This window comes from Lissotriton vulgaris, unplaced genomic scaffold (genome assembly GCF_964263255.1).
Source record: "Lissotriton vulgaris unplaced genomic scaffold, aLisVul1.2 SCAFFOLD_1061, whole genome shotgun sequence".
In the NCBI taxonomy this organism is placed as follows: domain Eukaryota; kingdom Metazoa; phylum Chordata; class Amphibia; order Caudata; family Salamandridae; genus Lissotriton; species Lissotriton vulgaris.
The window spans coordinates 709,945-736,182 of NW_028255006.1; the positions used below are offsets into that span (position 1 = coordinate 709,945).

Genomic DNA, 26,238 nt, shown 5'->3' on the forward strand with positions numbered 1-26,238 from the left:
TGCGCCTGCCGAGAATAGGCGCTACACCCCACGGTCCAGCTGTGAGGTGGAGGGGGGCTCCTCCTCTCCAGGGAGAACGCGATACTGCGAACACCCAGGCGCGACAGGGGCAGCAGCGAAATGTTTGCAAGACTCCCTTGAGCTAAAAAAAACCAAAAACTTAAAAAGACACATTTTCGTCAACTAAAAAGGCCTAGGTGTGGGGGTAATACACTATAGACAAAGAAAGGAGGCGTTATACCCAAAATCAGCTGTACTTAAATAGATTTCATTTGATATTAGGGCAAATAATAGCGCTTAGAAAAGTGACCCGAAGCCCTCTGTTTGAATGGCACTCGCAATCATTTCCACAGAAGGAGGCTTTTTTTTGTACGTGACAAACCTGTCCCAAGCACCACAAACTCTAAACGCAAACTATTAAAGTTTTGAAACGCCGCCTGATGCTTCTCAAGGACGGCTAAGTCAGCCTGGCTCGCACTAAAATAACCAGCTTATTGTTGGCAGGGGTCTAGTTTCCCGGGAAGCATACATCTCGCTATTTCCATATTTCCTATGACCGCAAAAATTGTAGCCGGGCAGTATGTTGCAGATGTAAACATAGGTCACTGACAGTGGCGGTTACATTTCCACGACTTAACAACCCACAAAGCAAAAAAGTTGAAACAAAAAGTGCGTCTCCTACAATGCAGCGGGAGGGGGGCGGGAACGGCCACACACTGACAGCGGAGGGGGGGGGGTAGCGGGAACAGACACACACGGACATAAGGCAAAAAAAACAAAGCACTCACGCGAGCAGGAAGGCGGGTGCCGGCTCAATGCCGGACCAGATTCGGGGGCGTTCCCGAGGGCTTTTGGCTGACGTAGCGTGACGTAGCCAAAAGCAAAAAAATCTCGGGAGCGCCCCCGAATCTGGTCCGGCATTGACGGACAGGCCCGTCTTCCAATGGCTAGCCTCCATTTATGGAGCTAGCCAATGGAAGACGGGGGCCGTTCCTGTCTCCCGTACAATACTCATTAGGTTTTCGCCTGCGCGAAAAAGATGCGCAGAGCGCATCTTTCGCCAGGCAAAACCTAAAAATTAAACGCTATTCTTCCAACTTTTGCTTCTCCCTGTACTGGGAGCTAGAGGTTTTACTTTCAATGTTATGTAAACACTGCTACAAGAAGAAAGATTAATTTATGCGGTTTCACTCTTTGTCTTCGATAACACTGTGGCCGCAGGCTACAATTTTAGGAGCTAAGAAAGTTATAACATGGCCATGATTTGACACCAAGTTCCCGGACGGTCTTCTGCGGTGCACAATCTCTTTAGTATGGCGGTCTGCACCACATATTGCGTTTTCATTCCTTTGAGTAATATCAAATTTCTAGTAGGCTCCTGTCAACAGATCTTCTCAACAGTAAATTCCCACAGAGGCCTTTTTCCATGTTTTTCATTAGTATTTCTACTCTCACATATATTTGTTTTCATCTATATGGAGGAACTTGACATCAGTTTCTAAAAGGATCCGAAGATGGACCTCAAGCGACTATCAGAAACTTTAGAAACGCTCAAACACTTGTGAAAGTCAAGTATACCTTTGAAAACCATCTATATGAAGGGCCTGCTACATATAGGTGGTAATAACTCATGGCGACGAGGTATTCACAGTTAACAAGTTTCAGGTTTTCTTTCTAATGTGCAGCACCAGGGCGCACTTGTTGGTTAGCGAAGCACTTTTAATATCACATAACATGTAACACTTGTTCACTTGCTGGTGGTGGTGTTTTTAGGATTAGGCAATAATTCTCTTGCTGGAAGTGAGCATCGCTCTCCACACTATCTCAGCAGAACCTGTGCTCTGCATTCCTCACTGCCTTTGCTATCCCTGTCTCTGCTTTCTGCCTCCCTCTTTTCTCAGTAGTTCATTCTCTCGCATTTATTCCACCTCTCCCACGATGTTCTTGCCTTTCCTCCACCCTCCCCACCTGAGAGTTCTCTCCGTCTTGCTCACTCCCCAGTTGTTGTTGCTGGTTTCAGGTATTCCCTTCCTCTAACGTGATTGGTCCCTGCTCTCTCGGGGCTCTGGCCCTGGCCATGCTCTCTAGGCGCTGTGTTATCTTAAGAATTGTTGGGGCCCCGGGCAAGACATATTTTGGTGCCCCTTGTTCAGAAGAACTTTGAAGTTTATTACACATGTTCTGCCATTTATAGCATTTCTGAACCCGAAGAGAATTGAATATTTTTTAAAGTTTCAGAAATGGGGCAACACAAAAATAGTTCCACTATTTCTTGCCCGGTGCCCCACAAATTCTTAGGATGCCACTGGGTGGAGATAAACAGGAGTGAGAAGCAGAGGTAGGCAGTAAAAGGGAGAGTGGTTGAGGGGAAGAAAGAGAGGGGAGAGCATGGATAGAATTGTCACTTTTTTTTTGTAGGGTAGGGGTAACTCTTGCTCCCCTCCTCACCCCGCCTCAGTATTACCTCCTCTCATTTTTTTCTCCCTATCCTGTTTTTTTTTTTAATATAGCGCTTTCTCGACCCTAAGGCATTGGAGCGCTTTACACGAGCATCAGTTACATTACACATGGGCACAATCCTAATCCTTCTGTTCACGAAAGCTCCCGCCCTCCCTTTCTCTTCCATTATGTGTGCTTTGCGTTTTTTGTTGTTGTTTTTTTTGCAGATTTGGATAGCGCGAACTCTGTTTTCTCCCTCTCCTCTCTCTGTTTCCCTCTCTGCACTCCCTCCAAAGCTCCTCCGTCTCCCTCTCCCCGCCTCAACCCTTCTCACTCAGCCCAGCCTCTCCACAGCACCCTGGGCTCGGCTGTGGTGTGATTCGCATCCCATGATGAGGAACCGACCAATCAGCGGCGAGGAGGGGGGCAGGGTGACCTTGGCGCCGGTTCCATTCATGGGAAGTAACTTGTTCCCGGGGTAACTGTCGGTCACAGACGGCACACACACACACACACACACACACACACACACACACACACACACACACACACACACACACACAGGCATACCGCGCCCCAGGGCTCTCACAGTACCCCCAAAGAGCCCGGCTCACACCACAGACCCTTCTGTAAACACGCATACAGACCAGCTCGGACCACCTCCGAAAGCCCTCTGGGGAAAGTTGGGCGTTTGCAGGAAACATTCAAACATCGTAGTAAAGATCTGCTCAGAAGACGCAGACACCCCCGATGCCCCCCCCCCCGCACACCAGGAAACAGACCATCGGTTCTAAGAAAAGAAGGAACTCACTTGAACTTGCAAACTTAATTGGGGGAAACGTATGAACGCTCACAGCAGGGGACTGGCGATTGCACTAAAATGAATGAGAGGCGTGTGTCCCAAATGAGGGGCGTGTGAGGCCCCAGTCATCAATAACACATGACCCCCTACAAGTAAATTTGTGTGTAAACACGAGCAGGTCGTCTAGAGCCGCAGATGTCTGGCCTCGGACGTCCCTTCGGAAAGACGCCCAGCGGCACCAAAGCCGGGACACACCCTCACCCATGGCTCCTCCTACCCGAACCCTCAGGAGATGCGCCGTCTCTAACATAAACACAATCACGTCTTGTAAACTCCCCTGAGTGGCCTCTCACCTGAATCCAACTTCGGGCACCCCCTCTCATAGGCGCCCCCTCAGATGAAGTCTAAACAACAGATATCCCCTCTCCCTGCTCCCAGGAGACACACACCCGCGACACTCAAAGAAATCCCATCTCCCCCACAAAGCAAAAAAGTTGAAACAAAAAGTGCGTCTCCTACAATGAGGCAGGAGGGGGGCGGAAACGGCCACACACGGACATAAGGCAAAAAAAACAAAGCACTCACGCGAGCAGGAAGGCGGGTGCCGGCTCAATGCCGGACCAGATTCGGGGGCGTTCCCGAGGGCTTTTGGCTGACGTAGCCAAAAGCCAAAAAATCTCGGGAGCGCCCCCGAATCTGGTCCGGCATTGACGGAAAGGCTCGTCTTCCAATGGCTAGCCTCCATTTATGGAGCTAGCCAATGGAAGACGGGGGCCGTTCCTGTCTCCCGTACAATACTCATTAGGTTTTCGCCTGCGCGAAAAAGATGCGCAGAGTGCATCTTTCGCCAGGCAAAACCTAAAAAAGGTGCTTGAGAGAGCCAAAAGAATGAGTACGCTAAAGGCTGTGTCCATTTCTGACAGAGTTGGCAGTTAAAGATAGCACATCCCTCTTGGGGTGCACAGTGCATCTTCTTATACGTGCTATCTAAATCTCCTTCCACCCTCCGTTTCATCCTTCGTAAGAAGTTAACTTAAATAATTGGATACAATAAATTACATTATTTGTTACGTGCACAGTCAGTGGTTATCCTGAGACTCTGACCTGGTCCCGCTCTCGCGAGCCAATGTTGGATATGTGCACAGTCCGTGGTTATTCTGAGACTCTGACCTGGTCCAGCTCTTGCGAGCCAATGTTGGATATGTGCACAGTCCGTGGTTATCCTGAGACTCTGACCTGGTCCAGCTCTTGCGAGCCAATGTTGGATATGTGCACAGTCCGTGGTTATCCTGAGACTCTGACCTGGTTCCGCTCTCGCGAGCCAATGTTGGATATGTGCACAGTCCGTGGTTATCCTGAGACTCTGACCTGGTCCCGCTCTCGCGAGCCAATGTCGGATGCTTACGTGGATTGGTCTGAATCCGTTGATCAGTCACACTGCTTTGGAGCTTTGGGTTGTCGAGTGTATGGTGGCATACGTATTGCTCGGTTGGGTTTTCTTAGGTTGTTTAAATGTTTCAGCTTTTCCTTGACTAACCTTCATCCTTCCTGCATCCCTCATGTTGTTCTTTCCTTCCTCTTCCAGACAAGTATGCCATCGGGCTCCTTAAAAGGTGAAATGGAAGCCAACGCTTGCCCCCACTTCTCGGAGAATGCCCTGGTGAACGGCGCAGCCGAGGAGGAGACCATGAGTGGTGGCAGTGAGAAGGAGAGGAAGTGGATCCGACCGGATCTGCCCAGCAGATGCACGTGGAAGGCCGGGATGTCCACCTCTGAGTCGCCTCATCACCACACCAAGCCGTAAGTGTACAGCAGAAGCGTTAGAGGTGCAAAGCTCAGCTCAGCTGCACTATACTGTCTACACAGTACTAAGAACACAAAGTTGTAACTCTGGTTCTTGTTCATCTCTAGTTTAACTCTTACACGGTACAGAGTAAGTCCCTTTTTTTAGACCAGCCTTCAAGCAATTTGGCACCACTAAATGTACCCAGAGCACTGAAGGAGCCCGTATCACCACGTGCAGTTCTAAGCTGATATATAGCTATTGAAGGAAACCACCTGTAATAGTCCAGGCCTGACTGTGGCAGTGGTACAGCATGTGAATCTACAGCACTGCAGAGTATTACAGGTGAGTAGTGTTCTCCATCCAGCAGGTGATCTTGTTACCAAGCAGCGCTGTGAGGCTGGGTTTATCGGTACCTCTACACCTGGACAGTGTTTTAGGGATTCTCTTCTTACCAGACCAACTAAAATTGAGGCTCCTGTTTGGGTGTCTTTCTGTTCTTATTCCTCAACACCTTCTCAAGAAACCCGTTGGCATCCATGGGGACTGTCCTTTAAAACCTGTGAATGCTCTAATGTTCCAACAGGGACCCCGCTGTGAATCCCTCGACCTGCTAGGCTCCTTTGTTTATGTGCGCTAACAAAGGGATCTACTTCTTGGATTGATTTTGGTTTGTTTATCAGTTCTCCGCGCCTTCAATATTTTTACTTTTCTAGAATTCCTGGGAGGTGAATGGGACTCCCTGGTGGGTGGAGGTATTGGAGGGATTGTGCTGATCCTCTGGTGGAAATGCAGGTGTATTTAGAATATCTCCAGGGGTTCTCCTGTCTAGAACGTTTGATCACATCTAAGACATATCTGATTTGGAGGGCGTTGACCCAGTTGTATCCAAGGTCCCAGATCCTCTGTGAACATCGTAGAACCAACAGATGAGAGGACAGTTTTACGAAGTCCCTGCATGTCCCCTACGCAGTTAGTTCAGCACAGAGACTGCGGTCACCTCAGCGGATGTCCTCAGAGGGAGGTTTGCTGTTTTGAGATTCCGTTGGTAATCTTCCAGATCCCATGGGACGTATAGGGATAGGTATGAGAGACTCACACCACAAGCACCTACACCTGGTGAGGGACTCTTGCACTATAAAACAGCCTCACTCAGGTTCCTTGTGGAGGGAGGGGGGAACCAGCTGCTATTCTTCTCTGCATATTCCCTTTTCATAGGATTTGTTACTAAACAGTCATAGCACGCAAGGGGATAAAGTGATTCTTAAGTAGTTTTGCATAGTGAATCTTTCTGTATTCACTATGCTGTGCATCCGCAGGCTAGTGGTTGGTTCCGGAATCGTAGTCTGTTCTCCACTTTTTTTTTTTCATAGCCCAGGTGGGCATCGACGTCCCACATTTTGGTGTCCTTCCTGTGACGTCGACACGCTTCCTGCGGAAGCTCCCACCTTTGGGCGCGATCTTCAGATTCTTTTTTCCACCGTTGGGTCTGGATCGTCACCGAGAGGCTCCAGAGTTTTTGGAGAAAAAAAGAGGAAAAAGACTAAAATCTACCATAAAAGATTGGAGAATACATCGAGAAACAAGACTGCCGGGACGAAGAAGGAGTAGAACATCGAAGACTTCGACGTCCAACGGAGAATGCGCACACAGGGGGCCCCCTGAGCGCAGGAATGGACAAAACTCCATTTAAACTCTGCCGCAATTGCCACCACAAATATGCGCAGAAGGACCAGCACCTGGTTTGCAACCTCTGTCTGCCGGTCGACCACGAGAGCAAGGATTGCAACGCCTGCTTTGTCTTTACCCCAAAGACTCTCAGGATTAGAGAGAGGCAGAGGAGAGCCAACTACAGCATGCAAGGCCAAGGTCAACCTCCGTCGCTTCGGGACTTGGGCCTCTCCAGCGAGGAAGAGGACAACATCGCCGAGGAAACAGATGACTCCACGGTCGTACAGACGGAGAAGAAAACATCAAAAGAGGTAGTGGAGACGTCGACCCCTAAAACCCTGACAGACTCTCGGAAGCCTGAGTCAGACTATCGAAAAACAGAGTCTAAGTCCACGAAAGGAGCGCCGGCGCCGAAAATTTTGACGGCCGCAGCAAAATCCAGGGACAAACAGCCCAGCGGATCCTTCGAAAAGGACTCCCAGATGGGGAAAACACAAGAAAAGCCTAGGTCGTCAAAACACGTCACCGAAAAGGCGCGCTCGACGCAGAAAGAAAAGGACCCAACGGCTACTTCGACGTCTACGTCAAATAGATCGTCCGAAACACTCGAGGCCGAACAGGCTGCTGAGGTGGAGAGGAAAAAGAGAAGGCTAGAGGCCGAAATGGATAACATCCTGCAAAGGAAAAGAGAATTTGACGAGCGGATGAAAAGGTTCACCATCCCTTCGAAGCCGCCGCCGACGATCGTCGAGGTCGAAGAGGAGGAGGAGTTTGACGCTGAAGAGCCGCTGAAAACTCCAGAGCCCCTAGAACACCAAGAGGAAGAGGGCCTATACTATGACGAGGAAGGCGAGGAAGACCAGCACACAAGTTTGGGCTCAGCATCCTCGATGGCAAAGGACCTGGATTTGCAGGACCTCAACGCCGAAAGCCCGGAAGAGGCCGTGGAGACGTATCCTTCGAGGCCTTCGCCGCCAGATGAAATTGCTATCTACAACATGGTTATCAGGAATGCGGCAACAGCTTATGGAGTGAAACTGGAGGAAGAAAAACCAAAAGCCTGCTTCCTCTTAGAGACCCTGCTCCCCACTCGGACCAGTTAACAATTCCTCCACCAAGTGTCCTGGACCAGGGGAGGGAGGCCTTCAGGGAACCAGCAAGCTGCAGGTCTGTCACACCTAGGACAGAGAAAAAATACGAACACTCCTCTAAGGATCCTCCCTACATCCAGGGATCCGTCATGGCTGACTCCATCATTGCAGCAACAGCCAGGAAACGGGCCAATGTTCCCACAAACTCAGTCCCACCACCAGACAAGGAAAGTAAGAGGATAGACCTCACTGGAAGGAAAATTGAGAGGAATGCAGCAGTACACTGGTGCATTGCCAACTCTAATGCCCTACCCAACAGACATACTTACCAGCATTGGGAGGAGGTTGGACAGCTATTCAAACACCTCCCTGAGCAATACCAACAGAGAGCAACGCACTCGGCGGAGGAAGGCAAGAACATAGCAAACTCATGCCTGAAATCAACCCTGGATGTGGCAGACACATCCAGCAGGCTCATGATGATCGGGGTCACAGAGAGAAGGCATGCCTGGCTGAGGATCTCAGGTTTCAAGCCGGAAGTACAGAATAACATTCTGAACACCCCCTTCAATGGAGAAACCCTGTTCGGAGCGCCAGTGGATGAGAACCTGACCCAACTCAAAAAAAAGAAAATGAGACTGCAAGGTCCATGGGGACCTTGCAATTCAGAGGAATGAGAAGAGGCAGTCCGACACGGTGGCCAAACGGAAGACGGGGAAACCAGCCAGGAACGTCACACCAGACATTCCAGCAGAACTACCAGGGCGACAATCAAGCACAGCAGGGCCAGCAAAAACAAACATGGCAAAACCAGCCTCGGGGACAGTCCTTTCACGGGAGGGCGAATTGGCGAGGGCAAACAAGAAGAGGGGGCCAGCAACCCACCTCAAAGTGACTCCGCACCACCAAGCTTGCCCACCCACACAACACCTGTATGGGAAGGGCACAACAAAGTCAACAAAAGAGGGTTTCACGGACTAAAGATCAATGAACATGTAACACCAGTAGAAGGCAGACTAAAACACTTCCTCCAGGAATGGAAGAAGATAACAACAGACAAATGGATACTGAACATCATACAGTTCGGATACTGCATAGAACTAGAAAAGAAAACAGCAAACAGGAAACCAAAAAAAAAAGCGCGCTCAGCAAAAGAACTAGCGCTACTCTTAGAGGAGGCACAATACCTTTTCCACAAAGAGGCCATAGAAACAGTACCATTCAAAGAAAGAAACAAGGGAGTGTACTCAAACTACTTCCTCGTACCAAAGGTGGACGTAACGTTAAGACCCATCTTGGACCTCAGGTTCCTAAACAAATACATAAAAACAAAAATTCAAAATGAGATCTCTACAAGAAGTCATTCCCCAGATAAGGGATGGAGACTTTATGTCCACCATAGACCTAAGAGACGCCTACCTACACATTCCCATGAACAGGCAGCACAAACATCTACTGAGGTTTGCCTTCGACAAAGCACACTACCAGTTCACTGCCCTGACCTTCGGACTAAAATCCGCACCAAGGGTCTCCACCAAATATCTCGCTGCCGTGGCAGCGCACCTACGGAGGGAAGGGATTCATGTATACCCCTACCTCGACGACTGGCTAATAAAAGCAAGTTCCCACAAACAATGCAAAGAGCATGCACAGCGGGTCACAGAAACGCTAACAGTACTGGGATTCTTAATACTCTGGGAGAAATCCTCAATGGAACCAGAACAAGGAAGATCTTCCTAGGTGCACAGATCAACACCATACAGAGCAAGGTGTTCCCTAGCAACAAGAGAACACTTGCCCCACTGAAGGAGACACGCAACTACCAGAAGGGGCGAGCTCTGACCGCTCTGACAGCGAGCACGATCATGGGGATGATTTCGTCCTGCATACACCTAGTCCCCAATATACGGCTCCACATGAGACCATTCCAGCAATGGCTGCAACAACAATGGTCACAAGCTACAGGGAGTTGGGAAGATCTAGTGGTTGTAACACACGCAGTGCCAAAGGAGATAGCGTGGTGGATCAAAGAACATAACAAAGGGGAAGCCTTTAACACTAAGAAACCCAACAGTGACCATCACCACAGATGCATCCCAGAGGGGATGGGGCGCACACATGAACCAGCTCAAGGTGCGGGCCTGTGGAGCCCAACAGATGCGATCAAGCACTTCAACTACCTGGAACTAAAGACCGTGTTCATCGCCCTAAAAGCCTCCCAGAAACAACTGTACAGGCAAAGAGTGTTGATACAAATCGACAACACAACAACGATGTTCTACATCAACAAACAGGGAGGAACAAAATCAGTCGCACTATCCAACCTAGTGCAGGAGATATGGAGATGGGCCATCCCACTAGAAATAGACCTCCTGGCAATACACCTACCAGGAAAGGACAACGTGGAGGTGGACAGGCTCAGCAGACAGACTTCAGCATCCCACGAGTGGGAGCTCAATGCACAAGAAACACAAAGGCTATTCAAGAGGTTGTGGACACCAACAATAGGCCTATTTGCAACACACCAGAATGCAAAATGCCGATACTTTGCATCCAGGCAACCAGGGGAACAATCCCAAGGGAATGCCCTATGGATAACCTGGTCGAAAAAATGTGCCTACGCTTTTCCCCCGATACCACTGACACAGGGTACTCAGCAAATGCAGAACCAGCAACATAACACTGATTCTGGTGGCACCATAGTGGGCCAGGCAGGCAGTCATGGTTCTCACAAATAGTGGAGATGGCGCAGGGACCACCTCACAAGTTCGGGAAAAGAAAGGACTTGCTCTCCATGCAAAACGGAGAGGTACTCCACCCAGAGCCAGAGAGCCTCTGCCTGGCTGCATGGCTCCTGAAGAGATAGAGTTTGCAAACCTGAAACTGCCGGAGAGCACACTACGGGTGCTACGAGAGGCAAGGAGACCTACCACCGAGGTGCTATATGGCAAAATGGAAAAGATTCACGCAATGGTGCATCAAGGAAAAGCTACACAAGAAGATGACAAGGAAATCAACTGTGCTAAAATATTTAACACATCTGCTAAAAGCAAACCTGAGTTCTACCTCGCTGAGAGTACACCTAGCAGCGATAGTAGCCTACACAAGAGCAGAGACAGGAAAGAGCTTCTTTAGTCCTAACAGAGCTTGTGAAAGCGCCTTTTGAACCCATTCATAAGGCCTCACTACAAATGCTCACGATGAAGACAGCCTATCTAGTGGCAATCACCTCGCTACGCAGGGTAAGCGAGCTACAAGAACCTTGCATCCAAATACACAATGACAGGGTGGTAATGAGAACGGACCCACACTTTATGCCAAAGGTGGTGTCAAGGTTTCACATGAACCAGACAATACAGATACCAAGCTTCTTTCAGAAACCATCCACAAGCGCAGAGAGGGCACTGCACACTCTGGACGCTAGAAGAGCAGTAATGCATTACATAGAAAGAACGAAGGAGCACAGGAAAACAAAGCAGTTCTTTGTGTCCTTCGCAAGCAGTTTCCTGGGTAGACCAGTAACTAAGGGCACCATTGCATGATAGATCGCACAAACGATACAATTCTACCACAAACAGGCAGACCAAGAACTAGCAGAAGGGACACGGGCCCACTCGACCAGGAAAAAGGGAGCAGCAATAGCCTTCCTGGCCAACACACCCATTCAAGACATATGCCTGGCGGCAACATGGGCTTCAGTGCACACGTTCGCTAAGCACTACTGCGTGGATATACAAATGAACAAGGAGGCACAAGTAGGACAAAAAGTGCTTCAACATATATTCAACAACCAACGCTCATCTTCCAACCAGTCGCCGCAAACATAACAAACCGCTACAAAGTCTATGCACAGCATAGTGAATCCAGAAAGATTCACGCTGCAAAATTAATAGTTTCTTACCTGTCGGTGTAGTTTTGCAGCTTGAAGATCTTTCTGGATTCACTAGTGAACCCACCCACCTCCGCCAGAAAGATGAAGCAGGAGGAGGAGGAAATACAAGGACAATATACAAACAGACACTTTAAGAGACAAAACGGAAATTCCTTTACTTTAAGGAAGAACTTGAAAACATTGCCAAAAGATTAACGAACGTAACACAAAAAACAAGAAAAAAAGAATCCGAAGATGGCGCCCAAGGGTGGGAGCTTTTGCAGGAAGCGTGCCGCCGTCACAGGAAGGACACCCAAAGGTGGGACGTCGACGTCCACCTGGGTTACGAAAAAAAAGGAGAAAAGGCTACGATTTCGGACCCAATTCATTGACTGCGGAATAATGCACAGCATAGTGAATCCAGAAAGAACTTCAAGCTGCAAAACTACACCGACAGGTGAGAAACTATTCGTTATGGTCCACTTCCTCATAGAAGCCACCTACAAGCACTACCTACTGGTCACAACTACTCACCTGGACTTTGTGATAGGGAAGAGAGTATGACTAAAGTGTCTCATTTATGGATTAATCCCACCTTTCTCTTCTGCACGTTTCTGTGTATGAAGAGACCTCCTTGGGTTGAACACATTCATCAGCGCAAACACAACAGGTGATTATTCCCTACTTCGAACCTGGAGAGAGGAAGACTCTGGTTTCTCTTCTCGTGTCTGCTATGACCGCACTACATGGTTAGTATAAAATTACTCGTTGTTGAAGTTAGGGATTCCTACTCTAATTGCTGGTGTGGCCATGCTCTGTAGCTGTGTGATGCTTTCAGCGAAGAACTCCCTAGAGGTGGTGGCGTCTACTATGAAGACCTCCGAGAACATCCTAAAAATTGAACCGAGGTTCAGACACAGCTATAAGGGTCCATAGAACTAGTCCCTTCAAGGCAGGGTGGGACTGTTATTGTTACTTTTTGTGAACAAGTAGGCGAAGGGATAGACCTTGTTCTACGGCTTCAGGATCTGCTACAGACATTTAATATGGCGGAGGTCCTGAGAGCGCTTCCCCTCTTTAGCGGACTTGGAGGCAAATGTTTGTACGAATGAGTAAAGAGCAGAGATCAGGGGGTGTGGAATTTTTGAACAGATCTTCTTGTCCAAGGGACAGAATGCTTCATAAACCCACTTGCCCCGTGTAGGAAGCCATTGATCCACCATCAGTGTGGTCCGTCTCACCACGGCAGAGACGGACCACACGGAGAGTCGAGCGGTTAGCGCTCTAGACCTCAGGTTTTGAAAGGCTATTTAGCCCCTCGTCGGCCCCAGCGCGCAGCGTTGGCGCGCAGGGTGGCGCCTACTCCTGCGCCTAAGACGAGCCGAAGACCAGCCCGCCTGCGCCCGTCCGCGACAGGACGGGGCCAGGGGCAGGAGACTATTGTCATTTTCTCTTATCAACAAGATGAATATCTGTAACAGGCACCTAACCTACTCCTCACAGGTATTATTAGGGCTCAGGGACCATTCATTCAAGATATGCGATGGTGCCTCTCAAATCGACCCGGAGGGACCCTTTTCATGCCATATCTGTCATACACAGTTCTGCCTTGAAGCAGTGGTCAATTGTCATCAGCGGGACCCTGCCACATGACGATGTGATTCATATAGTAATGTCCCAGTTAAGAGCACTAATCCCCCTCTGGGGAGCAAAAATCTGCTCTTCAATGTGCGCTCGCTGGTGAAGCATGCTATACAGGTATGGGACATGATTTCTACTGAGACACCGGATTTATGTTTCCTAACAGAGACTTGTCTCAAGCCGCACTCAGCTCCGGCCATTACATTAGGGATCCCTATGGGATATAAGATAATTAGAATGGATCGCCCTATCAAAGTAGGAGGGGGAGTTGCAATTGTATATAAGGAGGAGCTAAACATTACCATTCTAGAGGAAATCAGTACCCCACGGATGGAATTATTGATTTTTAAACTTACCACAGCATTCAGGGAAACTAGAAGGGGTGCAGTACTGTATCGACCCCCATGTTCTAGTGGAAATGTTTCCATTCTCCTCATGGAGGCTCTAGCGCCATTTATAGAAGATAAGCAGAACTTCCTATTAGTAGGAGATTTTAATATGCACAGCGACTCAGAGAAATGCTCAGAAGCTACAACCCTCCTAATGGATATGGAACACTTAGGTCTTAAAAAGATTAATCAGGGACCCACACATGAGGCTGGCCATACTCTGGACTTAGTATTCTCCAACTTCCCCCGAACCACGTGTATGCCCCCCACCCAGGTCGAATGGACTGACCATTTTATCTTAATTTTATACTGACGCGATGGATAAGCCACGCACACAGCTGCCCCTGCCCACTAAAAGAAGACCCTGGCACAAACTAACGACGGATAATTTTCGTGAAGCCTATCAAGCCCCCTTGAGCAATGATCATAGAGGAACCATAAACTTTGAACTCGATCGGTTTGAAAAGGCAGTTAGCGAAGCAATTAACCACCCTATCCCTCTGAAAACTTATAAACCCCGCCAGGCAGCCAAACAAGAAATTTGGTATTCCGAGGATCTGAGACTGATGAAACAAAAAACCAGAAAGTTAGAAAGAGTTTGGAGACAGTCTCGGAGACTGGAGGATAAACAACACCACATAACCGCCCTTAGTTCTTATCACAAGGCCATAAGGGCAGCTCGGAAAAACCACATCGCGATGCAGCTCACCAAGGCAGGGAAAGATTCAAAAGTCTTATTTAAGATCTTACAAACTTTTACCAAGCCGGGGGCATGTGAAACGGCTGAGGTTGCATCTCAAGACCTATGCGACGGGATCTCCCAATTATTTAAGAGGAAGATAGATGATATCTATGCTAAAATAACGACCTCAAAGAATACTGAGGCGGTTGATCCCAATAGTCTTTTACATAATAATACACAACACAAGCCACAGGCTAGGTATCTAAAGAATTTCCCCCCTATTTCCTTAGAGGAAGTCACTGCTCTAATAACTGAGATTAAAAGTGGCAGCCCCGAGGACCTCATCCCTGCACGCATTATGCCCATGTTGGCGGAAGTTCTGGGCCCAGAAATACAACAGTTAATTAACTTGTCATTAAGTACGGGAGAGGTCCCGAGTGACTGGAAAAGGGCACTTGTGAGACCGCTGAGGAAAAATACCACCATTCCTTGGACGGAACTCACTAACCTGAGACCCATTTCTCTCCTTCCCTTTATGGGTAACGTGATCGAGAAATTTGTTAATAGACACCTGTCCAATTACGTTGAGGAGACAGATGGACTGGATCCATCCCAGTCAGGTTTCAGGCCGAGACACAGCACCGAGACCACCTTGTTGTCAGTCGCAAACGATCTGCACATGTTCCAGGATAAAGATCACTCTGTTATCCTGGTTCTGTTGGATCTGTCCGCGGCGTTTGACACCGTGTCACACGACATCTTGACCACCAGGCTTATTAACACCGGCCTGGAAGGTGAGGCCCTAGTGTTGCTGAGGAGCTTCCTGACACACCGCACCCAAACTGTCACCCTCGGTGCCTATCGGTCAGAGGAGTTGGAGATCTCGAAGGGGGTGCCACAGGGCTCTTGTTTGAGCCCTACCCTGTTTAATATCTACGTTGCCCCCCTAGCGAACATCACAAGGTCCCATGGGTTCATCCCTGTGTCTTACGCAGATGACACCCAACTCCTCTTCCCTTTTACACACTTCACCGATGAGGTCAGGAACTCCTTCTCCCAGGGGATGAAGGCAGTGGCCCACTGGATGGCATCTAACTTCCTGCAATGTAATGTTGCCAAAACGGAAGTGATGCTGTTCGGTGAGGCCAAACTCCTGTGGTCCCCTGATTGGTGGCCACAGGATTTGGGACCAGTCCCGGAGCCTAAACAGGTGGTAAGAAATCTCGGTGTGCGTATGGATCAGGAGCTGTCCCTGAAGCAACACAGTAATCAAGTGGTGAGCTCCTGTTTCCATGTCATCGGAATGCTAAAGAAAGTGTTCCCCTTACTCCCTGACTCTACCAGAAGGACGTTAGTGCAGGCCTTGGTATTGAGTCGTTTGGACTACTGTAATGGGCTGCTTCTATCAACTAATGAGGGAGTAATTGCCAGGTTACAGGTAGTCCAAAATACTGCGGCCCGCCTTGTGCTAAACCGGCCCACCCGCACTCCCTCCAAACCCCTCTTGAATACCCTGCATTGGCTTCCTGTCAAGCAAAGGATGAAGTATAAGACTTGCTGCATAATACACAAGTGTCTTCAGGAGAAAGGCCCTGGGTATTTGAGGAATACATTTCTCCCCTATAAACCTTTATGTTCTCTAAGATCCAGTGAACAAGCTCTGTTGCAGGTCCCTGGAGCAAAAAAGACCAGACAGGGTGGCAGAGCCCTCTCAATTGCGGGCCCAACGCTGTGGAACAGTCTCCCAGTTTCTTTAAGACTCTGTAAGGAATTTCTTCCGTTTAGGAAACAATTAAAAACCTTTCTATTCCAAAATTATTAGATAGGATGTTACCCACTGTATATGTGTAGGAAGGATGCCAAAGGCGCGGAGATACTCCTTCGGGAGGTGATCCTAGCGCGTTACAAACCCGCAAATAAATAAAATAAATAAATCAGATGTCTTTCAGTGAGTAGGAAGCATTAAGAGCAGATGTGGGCCATGGTAGGGCTCTGGCACGCTATCACTTTGTCTGTGCCACGTGAGGCTGTGATATACCTTTGATCTCTTCCCTACTTTGGTTTGTGCGGAAGCATCTATTTCACTAAATGCTATTGTATGTGATGTTTGTGATGCAGGGTCTCGGCTGCCATCTGAAGACCACGGAGACCCTCTCAATCACTTCATCTCATAGTGTCTCAGTTCCCTTATTTACCATAATTGTGAACATGGACCAAGCCATACGTCACTGGTTTACACTTGACGACTCGATGACCTCTGCAAGGCCTTATCAGAGTCAAAATGTTTTGAGCTTTATTCCTAAAGCTGTTTAGGCTTGTCAGTGCGACTTGTGCAGAAGTTGATTTTATACTAAAAAAGGATTTGCTAGCTGTTAAACCTGGCACCATTAGCGTGGGTCTCCCTTCCACTTTTTGTTGCTGTGCCTCATGTGTTTGCTGGTGTTAGCTGCTCAGAGCACTGTGCCACTGCCAATCAGTGCCACAGTGCAAGTGCTCCCTATGAAAAGTGTATATGTGATTGGTTTCCATGATTGGCTTATTTGGTTAACTGTCAGTCCCCAGTAAAGTGCACCAGGATGTCTCTGCCCTGCACCCTGAAAAGACAAGCCAGAGTCCTGTAAACAAAGTGCCCCAAAACTGGGCTGAACTGGGCAAAGGCCTCCTGGCCTGAAAGAACAAAAGATTTGTAGTATAAATATTAGAGCCCTGCTCCTAAGAAATTTGATCCTGCTTGAAACAAGAAGAACCTCTGCCCGACCAGAAGGAACTGGGAAAGCTGCCAGGAGGAGTACTGTCCCTGACCTGGGGGATTGGCCTGCAGTGGTTGCCTTGCTGTGAAAGGAGAGAAAAAGACTGAGAGAGACTTTTGATTATCTTGTGCCTTCAAACAATCTTCAAGGGCTTGTGGGTGAGCTTGCCCCCTGAACGGAGTCCCAGGACTATTGGCCTCCTTCTGCCTCAAACAGAGCCGCTGGAATTTGCCTCTTCACTGTGCCGCTGAACCCACGATCCAAAGTCCGCCTCGAATCCCTGATTTCTGCCAAGCCAGGGCTGTGCCGCCTGCTCCGTTTGTCTCTGCTCCACCTTCGAGCCGTAGCTCACACCGTCCGGCGATCGGGCCGCACCGCACATCGTTTCTCCTTCCCTCCCTTTGAGTCGCACCACATCGCTGGGTCCCCAGCTGATGGCTTGAGACCTGTTCACATCGCAGGGCTAAGTACGGCCCATACATACGCTCGAAGCGTACCGGCCGCTCTGCAGCGCACCGTCTGCAGCAAAGAGGCATCCCCGCTCTGAGGCACGGCTCGCACAACGCGCCGCACAGTGAACACCTAAAGACCCGGAACGTCCGCATTGCTCCCCAAAGTCCTTCTCCAACGCCTCGCCTTGAGACGCCTGCAACGAGCCGACTCCCCTCGGGAAGCCGCCGACAACGTCCCGGATACGCCTTCACCTGCAAACACACCGTCCATGTAGAAATCTACGATCTTAAAGGTACTGTAAACGACTCTCACCCCAGTGGGGGATGCCTCGGACCGAAGTGTCCGCAACTTTGTTTTATTTCATCAAGCCACTTTTCAACGCGGTACGAGTCGAACAGAGTGCGCAAAGAACCATAGAGATACGCTTTTTAAAGAACTCTTAACTTCCTAAACAGTATTGTGGATTATTTTTGCAACTATATGGTCTTGTGTTAAACCCATATATAAAAGATACTATTTTTGATAAACCTAGTGTTGTGTCCATTTGTGGGGTTTTCAGTTAATTGCTGTATGTGGTCACACTCTAAGATTAGCCTTGTCTGCTCGCGCCACACTGCCTAGAGGGTGAGCAGGGGTTATTTTGAAGAGTAATCCCCTTGTCCTGACTAGAGGAGAGGGTCCCTGCTTGTCACATGTACTTACCTGTGCCAACCAGAGGCCCCCAAATTTAACACTAGCATTAAAATGTTTGTATTCACACATCTACTCACGGGGGAGAGGGGGCAGGTGGGAAGGGGGCGTCCAGGGTTGGAGTGCCACATCTCTTTAAGTCCACCCGCAAACTTAGGTGTTTCAGGGCATACACTAACTCCTCTCTGACCCATCCTCACCCTGGAAAAGGGTAGACATTTATTCCTGACATGGGCAGGAATAAACCGTTATCCAGAGTAGAAAGGGACCATGTCCGACACAAAAACTTAACATGAAGTGGAGGTGCACGGAAATGAGTTTTTCACGGGGAGAATATATTTTCCTTCTGGAAAATAATAGAAATTGTAACAAGTGAATTTGCACTTGCTCTTTTCTCAAGTGTATGTTTTCTCAGGCCACAGTGGAGTTCACCAATGTTTGCTTGGAGCATGGAATCCAGGCCCATTTCTGTATTTCTGTAAATCATACATGTGTTCCCATGCTAGGTCATCGAACTACGGTGTACTTTTAGGACTCTTTAAAACGTTGTCCACGTTTTCTTTCTAACTTGTTGCCTATAATTTTGTCCTTAATGGTTTTACACTGATTTTCCAGCATAATTTTTGTTTTTTACAGATGGCATGTAACCCTGTTTTATCAACGGATGGATGCCTTATAGAAATGGTATATGAATGAATGGGCACTTTTTATAGCGCATGGCTACCCGGGAGCATCACAGCGCTGAAGCCGTAAACAGAGGACAGAGTACACTAGGGGAAAAGCCAGGTCTTAAGACGTTTCCGGAACTCCAGATGATTTGGTTCACTTCGAAGATCCAACGGAATGGCATTCCAAAGTCTAGAGGTGTTAAATGAGAACAGCTGTCTGGCCTGCTTGATCCTTGGGACCACTGCCAGGTGCAGATCGTCCAATCGGAGTTTCCTATTAGCCCTGTAGGGCGAATCATGGCTTTATTAATAGGGTTCCGCTCCCCACCAGCGCCTTATGAGCTATACAGAGGGCCTTAAAATTAATTCTCTGTTGCACCGGAAGCCGGTGAAGAGAGAGCAGTGCAGACTTTGCAGAGCACCTTTTAGGGGTCTCTGTAAGAAGCCTCGCTGCACAGTTTTGAACGACCTGTAGTTTTGTGCTTACGGATTTTGGGGCTCCAAGGTAGAGTGCATTTCCATAATCAATCCTTGATAAAATTAGTGCCTCGATCAATAGCTTTTTTGTGGGAAGGGGAGGAGGGGAAGAATTTTCAGAGTTAGTCTGAGTAGGCCATAGCATGCAGCGTCAGTCTTTCTCACCTGGACTTTGAACGTCAAGTCATGGTCCAACCATATTCCCAGACTTTTGATGTCTGTCTTGGGGACTGGCTCCGGGCCCATAGAAATATGCCACAGAGTGTTTGATGAAAAGCTCAAGGAATTGCCAAGGATTGGGAGTTCTGTTTTATCACCTTTAAACTTCAGGTGCGAGGCACTCTTCCACTTAGACACTTCCTCAAGGCAGGACGAAAGATCTTTGGTCTGCTGGTTAGGATGATTCAAAGATACGACCAACTGCCTGTCGTCCACGTATGTCACCATGTGGATCCCAAAGGGAGATAAAACGTCTGCCAGTGGGCCATATCTACATTAAAAAGAGTATGGCTCAACGAGGAGCCCTGGGGGACTCCGCACTTTAAGGGCCTGGACTTTGAGCTGATGTCGCCTTCAAAGACCTTGAAAGATCTGCGCTCTAGGAAAAATTGTAGCCATTGCAGAGCTGATCCCATCACTCCTGCTTTCCTGAGGCGGTGAACCAGGACACAGTGATTTACCGTGTCGAAGGCCGCACTCAGGTCGAGGAGGATTATTTCTGATGACCCTCCTAAGTTGAGAATTTTTCTGTTTTTTTCCTCTACAGATAGCATAGCGGTTTCCGTCCCATGGCCGGGGCAGAACCCTGTTTGCGAGTGGTGGAGAGCATGGTTAGTTTCAAGAAACATAGAGAGCGTACCGTTAGCAAATTTTTCCGCTACCTTACTGATTCCCGGTAAAAGCAAGATTGGGTGGTAATTGCCCAAGTCAGCTGGGTCCAATGTAGGCTTTTTCAACAGCACTTTTACCATTGCCTTTTTCCACCCCAAAGGAACTACGCCTTCCTTGAAGGAAGCGTTAATCAGACAAGTGGCAGTGGGGCCGATTGTTGAACCCGCCATTTTCAAGATGGAGGGGGTGCGGGGTCAAGCAGGGACCCACTTTTTATTGTTGACAGAGTGGCTAAAAATAGTTCCTGTGTCAGAGTTGGAAAGGTCTCCAGTTTATTCTCTGCTGGGTGTCTACCAGCATTAAAATCCTCAATGGCAATGTTAATATCAATTTGAGGAGGATGATTGAGAATGTTTTGTATTTTAGTGGAGAAGTATTCGGCTAATTCATTCCAACGGAGACTGGTAGAATCCGGTGGGACCAGAGGGCAGGATACTTTGAGTACTTTATTGGCAATGAGGAAGATTTGTCTCGGAGAGCTTGCGGTGTCCACAATTTTTCCTTCATAAAAAGAGGCTTTCGCTATTTTTATTTCGGCCTTATATCGTCCAATGGCTGCCCTATATTCCAATTTCTTCTCAGGAGCGAAGTCTGTCCTCCATGCTCTTTGCAACTTTTTACAGTACTGTTTTAGAGTCCGTAATTTGGGGGAAATTCATTTCTGGTGTTTAACCACTGTTGAAAGACTAGAATAGAAGCGGGATTGCCTCGCCATACCACCGAAACATCGTCGATATACCGCTTCCACAAGTGGATCGACTCATGGAAGGGGTTATCAGAAGTCAAAACATGCTGTTGTTCAAAGGAATGTACATATATTGGATTCTTCCTGATTCTTCCTAAATAGAGTCGCTGTAATTGTTTTATTGGGATTTTTAATACTTGAATTTCAATTAAGATAGAATCTGCCACCCTTTTTGCAGTGCTTATTATCAAGATTAGCCAGTCGCGCGTACAGCTCCAAGCTATTAAAGACCGATCTTTTAAAAAGGCTTTTAGAACCATTGTCTACTTTTGTAGACCGTTTTTTGAGGCCGATAGTAAAGAAAATGCCTACGTATCTTCAAGATACTAAAGATGTACTACGCCTCTTGCCTCAAGTCAAATTCGACACTGAGAGAGACTTTCTAGTCTCCTTCGACGTAGAGTCTCTATATACGTCGATTCCACAAGACGAGACTATAGAGACCATCAGCCCTATTTTGACAGTTACAGAGCTAGATTCAAGAACACCGGTTCACTTCATCATGGCCTGTGCGCAACTGGCCATGAAGGAGAATTTCTTTAGGTACGAGGAAACTATATACCTGCAAATCTCGGGCACCAGCATGGGCAGCGTTTTTGCGCCGAGCTTGGCTAATTTATATGTACATTCCTTTGAACAGGTCACTGGTCTCCGAAGGACTGAAGGGGGAGTTGTCTTTTCCAGTATTCACACTTGAGGCCTGTCGGTTATTCCACATCTTTGCATCAAGTGATCCGTCCACTGACCCTGCTGAAGGAAGCTCTGCTTGTGTCCACCTCAACACTTCTTAACTCCCTTTCCTACCCATGACACTGGCATAGAATCCCAGTGGGATTCGGTGGAGGCGCAGTTATGAACCCCCAATCCCTAAGGCTCTCTCTGAAAGTATGGTTGTCCCTTGAGTGCCACCGTAGCAAAACCACCTGAACCAGTGTCGTATTCCACGTTGGAGCCAGAGCAGCAAAAAATTATCTGGCCCCTGCAGAGGCGAGGTGCCATAAATGGCTGCAACCCCCCCGTGCTGTCTACTTTCCCAAAGAACCACAGCCATGAAATGCCCCTCTAATGCTGGATGTCCCTACCAGCCTGGATTTGCAGCAGAGAACACCTGTTGCCTCTATGAAACTGTGGCCTTCTTCCCTTATATCCTCTCACTCTTCTTGTGGCTGTACTGAGGTAGAGGTCTGCTGGGAGGTAGAGTTCTGCTGGGAGGTAGAGTTCTGCTGGGAGGTAGAGGCCCGCTGGGAGGTAGAGGCCCGCTGGGAGGTAGAGGCCCGCTGGGAGGTAGAGGCCCGCTGGGAGGTAGAGGCCCGCTGGGAGGTAGAGGCCCGCTGGGAGGTAGAGGCCCGCTGGGAGGTAGAGGCCCGCTGGGAGGTAGAGGCCTGCTGGGAGGTAGAGGCCTGCTGGGAGGTAGAGGTCTGCCCTAAGGTAGAGGTCTGCCCTGAGGTAGGGTCTGCTCCTTGCTCATCTTTTCCTTCATCTCAAAGCCACAACATACTCAGTCTGGAAGCTGCGTCCCGTGGGATTCCTGGGAAGGAATGAATTTCCCTCCCAGGAATCCTGTGTGTGACATTGCTTTCGGTCCTTCTGACCTTTGTGTCTGTTCCTGTCTCTCCTATAAGCCTGTCTGACAGGCACTGGGGCACTTCCAGCTGGGGCAGCGCTAGCCTGGGGTCTGCTTATTTGCCCCCCTGGACAGAGTTGATGCAGCAGTATGAATGGTCAGCCCAATCTTTGTGGCCACGGACCCCCGCAGCCTCCCCACACCGGCTTAGAAGCCGAGGCCAACCTCCTCTACTCACCCTCTGAACCTCCCAGTGGACCTTTCTTCTTCTGGGGCCCAGAGTTTCACCTCCAATCCTGCAGGGGGCGAGGGAGAGCAATCGTTACAGGTGAGTAGCATCTCTCTAGTGACCCTACCCTACCCTACTCTGCTCATGCACAGCAGTAGCTCTGCAGCTGATCTCTTCTGCTTTCTCTTCCATAGGTCAAAGCCGTCCAAAATCATGTCCACCATTTTGGAGAATATTGGCAACACCCCCCTTGTGCGGATCAATTCCATTGGAGAGACGTATGGACTGAAGTGTGAACTGTGTAAGTAACCATGTCTGTAGGTTTACAGAACAGGCCTTTGCATACAGTGAACAATGGAAATAAATGCTACTTGAAGTACAGAGAGAAGGGGAATCCATAACTGGTGGTCCAGGGCAGGCCCTCTCTTGTATTTCCATCAGTGCTTATCTTAGCCGCAGCCACCTTCCTCCCATCCCTCTCATTGCACTGTAGACGGCCCTAGTGGGTCCCAGTGAAAGTAAGATTAAACTTCAGAATCCTGTGTCACAGCCACTTCCCAAATAATTGTCTCTTACCTTCCTACCAGAGGTCAAAGGTCTCCTTGGAGTGTGTCTTACAAGGTACAAGGGATTCAGAGGAAGATCACTACACACAAAGGTCTCCTCCTGTAGGAACACAATCCCATTAAAGCTTAGACTAGAAAAAGACCATTTTAAAAAAAAGCCACCTCTTCCACCTGCCAGTCAGTGCCTGTGCGCCTAAACCCCTGGGGGGGGGGGGGGGGGGAGATTGGGCACACTGATCCTTTGGCATGTGTTTGTTTTGTCATGAGCATGTTGACACTTCAAACCTAAATCAAAGGGAGGGCTAGGAAAGTGGTCTGCGGCTGACACAGTCTTTGCAAATAGAGGTACCAGGTGAAAGAGGCTACAGGTACAGTATGAGGTGGGCTTCCGGCTCTAACTATCCACCTCTTGATGTGCGTGGGTTGTGTTGTGGAAGGGTAAAGTAGGCATTCATCTGATAAGCAAGGGTAACCGAAGTTGTTCCCTGCACGTCACCAGAAGAATCCTAACTTAGGGAGACTGTTTCCTCTTATAACTTTCTTTTCTGTCTTATGAACACATCCTGAATTAGGGGCCAAGAGTAAAGCCTCCTCTGCAAAGCAACAACGTTGGCAACCTAAGGGGAGGTCTTCAGCACTGAAGGCCCAGTACAGAGTGATCGGATCAGGCCTCAACTTATCCTTCTCTGAAGGATCCCTCCTTTCAACCCGATGCCCCTGCTCCCCAGACGTCCAAGCGCTGGTAGCTCCTTTGGGAATAACTGGAATCCACAGGCATGAAGGCCTCCAGTGTGTTGGAAGTTGTCTTGTTTGTTTCTGCCAATTAGTCATTTTCTTACAGCGCAATCCACAGAAAGGTTGTTTTGACATCTTCCTGCTTAGAACTCTCATGCTTTTACCAGCAGACACATCCCTGGTTATATTTCAAGTACTCTTTGTCATAAGAAGTTTAGAGCAACAGTCAGATTGATAAATATACACTGGAGGTACCTCCTTTCCATTACCCTGTAAAACGGTGAACAAAATCTTCTGACTAAACAATGTAATCTGCTTTATGCTAATTACCACCTCCCAGTTTCCCCAAGCATACCTGTAATGGTAGAGACACTGTATAAACAAGAGGGTGCCTGATGTGTACCCTTGTGACAGTGCAGGTAAAACTGTATGTCTTGGTGCAGGCGAATAATCACAACCCACAACAAACCTAGAGACAGAAGTCTAGTTGGAAAAAAGTAGGGTCCTTCAGCAACCAGACAGGGGATCCACAAGAATTGTCTTGCCATTTTGTTCTTTCTCTTTCAAGTGTCCCCCAAGTATTACATGTGGCCCATTAGGGGTGTTACAGTATGCTCACAGTGACCACTCTGAATTATTCTGTGGTGTTCAGCGGTGTCGTGTCCTCAAGGCTGAGCACTGGCTGGGAGAAGCTGGAGAGTTTATGCAAATTAGCCTCCGTGAACTTCAGGCAGGAAAAAGCTAACTTTCTAAAAGTTACTTTTCCTTCTTATGTATTAAAAATCAGACTTCACCATTGAATTGTATTTTTAATCAGTAATAAAATAATGCCTTAATTATTCTTCTAGCTAGTTCCTTTGCTGAGTTGGCAGTGTTAGTATTGTGATCTGCACCCTGGTTTTCTACATAGGATCTCAAGGCTTGCCACAGTGAAAATAATGGGTTGGCCTTTATCATTGTAGGGATTTGGTAATATTACATAGGGTTGTGTTACTAATATTTAAAAGGGAGGGTTTTACTTGTCAAAAAGGTTATTTCAACAGATCTCCCTGCACGTGTCACACTGCAGCAGCCAGGCTGTACAGTTTGGATTTGTAGCCATGGTTGCACTGACACTGTAGTAGATGGCAAAATAGGTTCTTCAGTCCAAAAGCAGCCTTTAACTTCTTGGCCCTGGGAAGAAGTCTAGATCATTTACTAGGGACTTACAGGTATGTTACATGTGTTTATTTAGAAATAAGTGAATGTTTTATGGATTTACACTGCGAACTGGACAGCCGTTCACCGGTGTGCAGAGACTAAGAACCAGCAATAAAATAGGGTCCAGCAAAATGTGACAAATTGGGGGTAAAAAATGCCAAAAAAGTGAATTTCCTACAGTGCATTTGTATTCAATTGAAGCAGAAAATGGCTCTTAATCTAGGAGTGCGCGACAATTCACAGACTTCCCTTTCCATAGGACTGGACAGGAAAGGAAGCTACACTGACACAATGTTGTCTTTACTCAAATGTCTTGCCGATCTCTCCCTGGCTATGGCCTTCCTGAACTCTGACAAGCCGCATCCCAAATGTAATATCAGCTTCTAGACCTTGGCTCTCTTCAGTTCTTCAGACATAAATCCCAGCACAGCAGATGCATCCTCATGAAATGGAAAATCTGCCGTGGACTTGGTGCTATAGGCCACCAGGATCTCCTTTAAGGGTAGCTTCACCTATGGTCAGGACACAAAACATGAAAAGGTTTACCCTCCTCCGCACCAGCAAAGGTTTGAAAGCCCTCCAAGTCTGTGTTGCATTAAAATAAAAATATATGTTCTATATATATAGCCATGAGCTTCACAGAAAGCAGAAAAGATCTCTCGTCTTTCTCATTCTGGCCTGATATCTCTCTAAATTCCCTCAGTCCCTCAACGTGTTGTATTCCAGGCCTCTGGCTTTAAGAACAATATCACTTTGTCAGCAAACAAGGATGTTGTGTACTCTGAATCGGATTCCAATAATGGAATTGCAGAACTTTATCTTCATTGCCCGGTGGTCCATCAGCAGGATGGATAGGAGCGGGACATTGGGCATCTCAGTTTGATGCAGGTGGAAGGTGGGA

General features: G+C 48.1%; 2 protein-coding genes across 2 annotated transcripts in view; both read left to right on the forward strand.

Moving 5' to 3' along the window:
* The window catches only part of LOC147659353 (cystathionine beta-synthase-like protein), an 87,012-nt gene that overhangs the window by 28,898 nt on the left and 31,876 nt on the right, over positions 1–26,238 (forward strand). Inside the window, exons 2-3 of the mRNA XM_086951819.1 lie at positions 4,827–5,041; positions 23,031–23,137. Of these exons, the coding sequence (XP_086807945.1) occupies positions 4,827–5,041; positions 23,031–23,137 (322 nt within the window). The remainder of the gene's footprint in view (positions 1–4,826; positions 5,042–23,030; positions 23,138–26,238) is intronic.
* Positions 5,391–9,104, forward strand: LOC147659354 (uncharacterized). Its single transcript, XM_086951820.1, has one exon. It carries the CDS (start codon positions 6,698–6,700, stop codon positions 7,796–7,798), a length of 1,101 nt encoding a protein of 366 aa, XP_086807946.1. The 5' UTR covers positions 5,391–6,697; the 3' UTR covers positions 7,799–9,104.

What these genes read in the sequence shown, in the direction of transcription:
- LOC147659354 (XM_086951820.1), top strand. Translation starts at nt 6,698, where the DNA reads ATGGACAAAACTCCATTTAAACTCTGCCGCAATTGCCACCACAAATAT.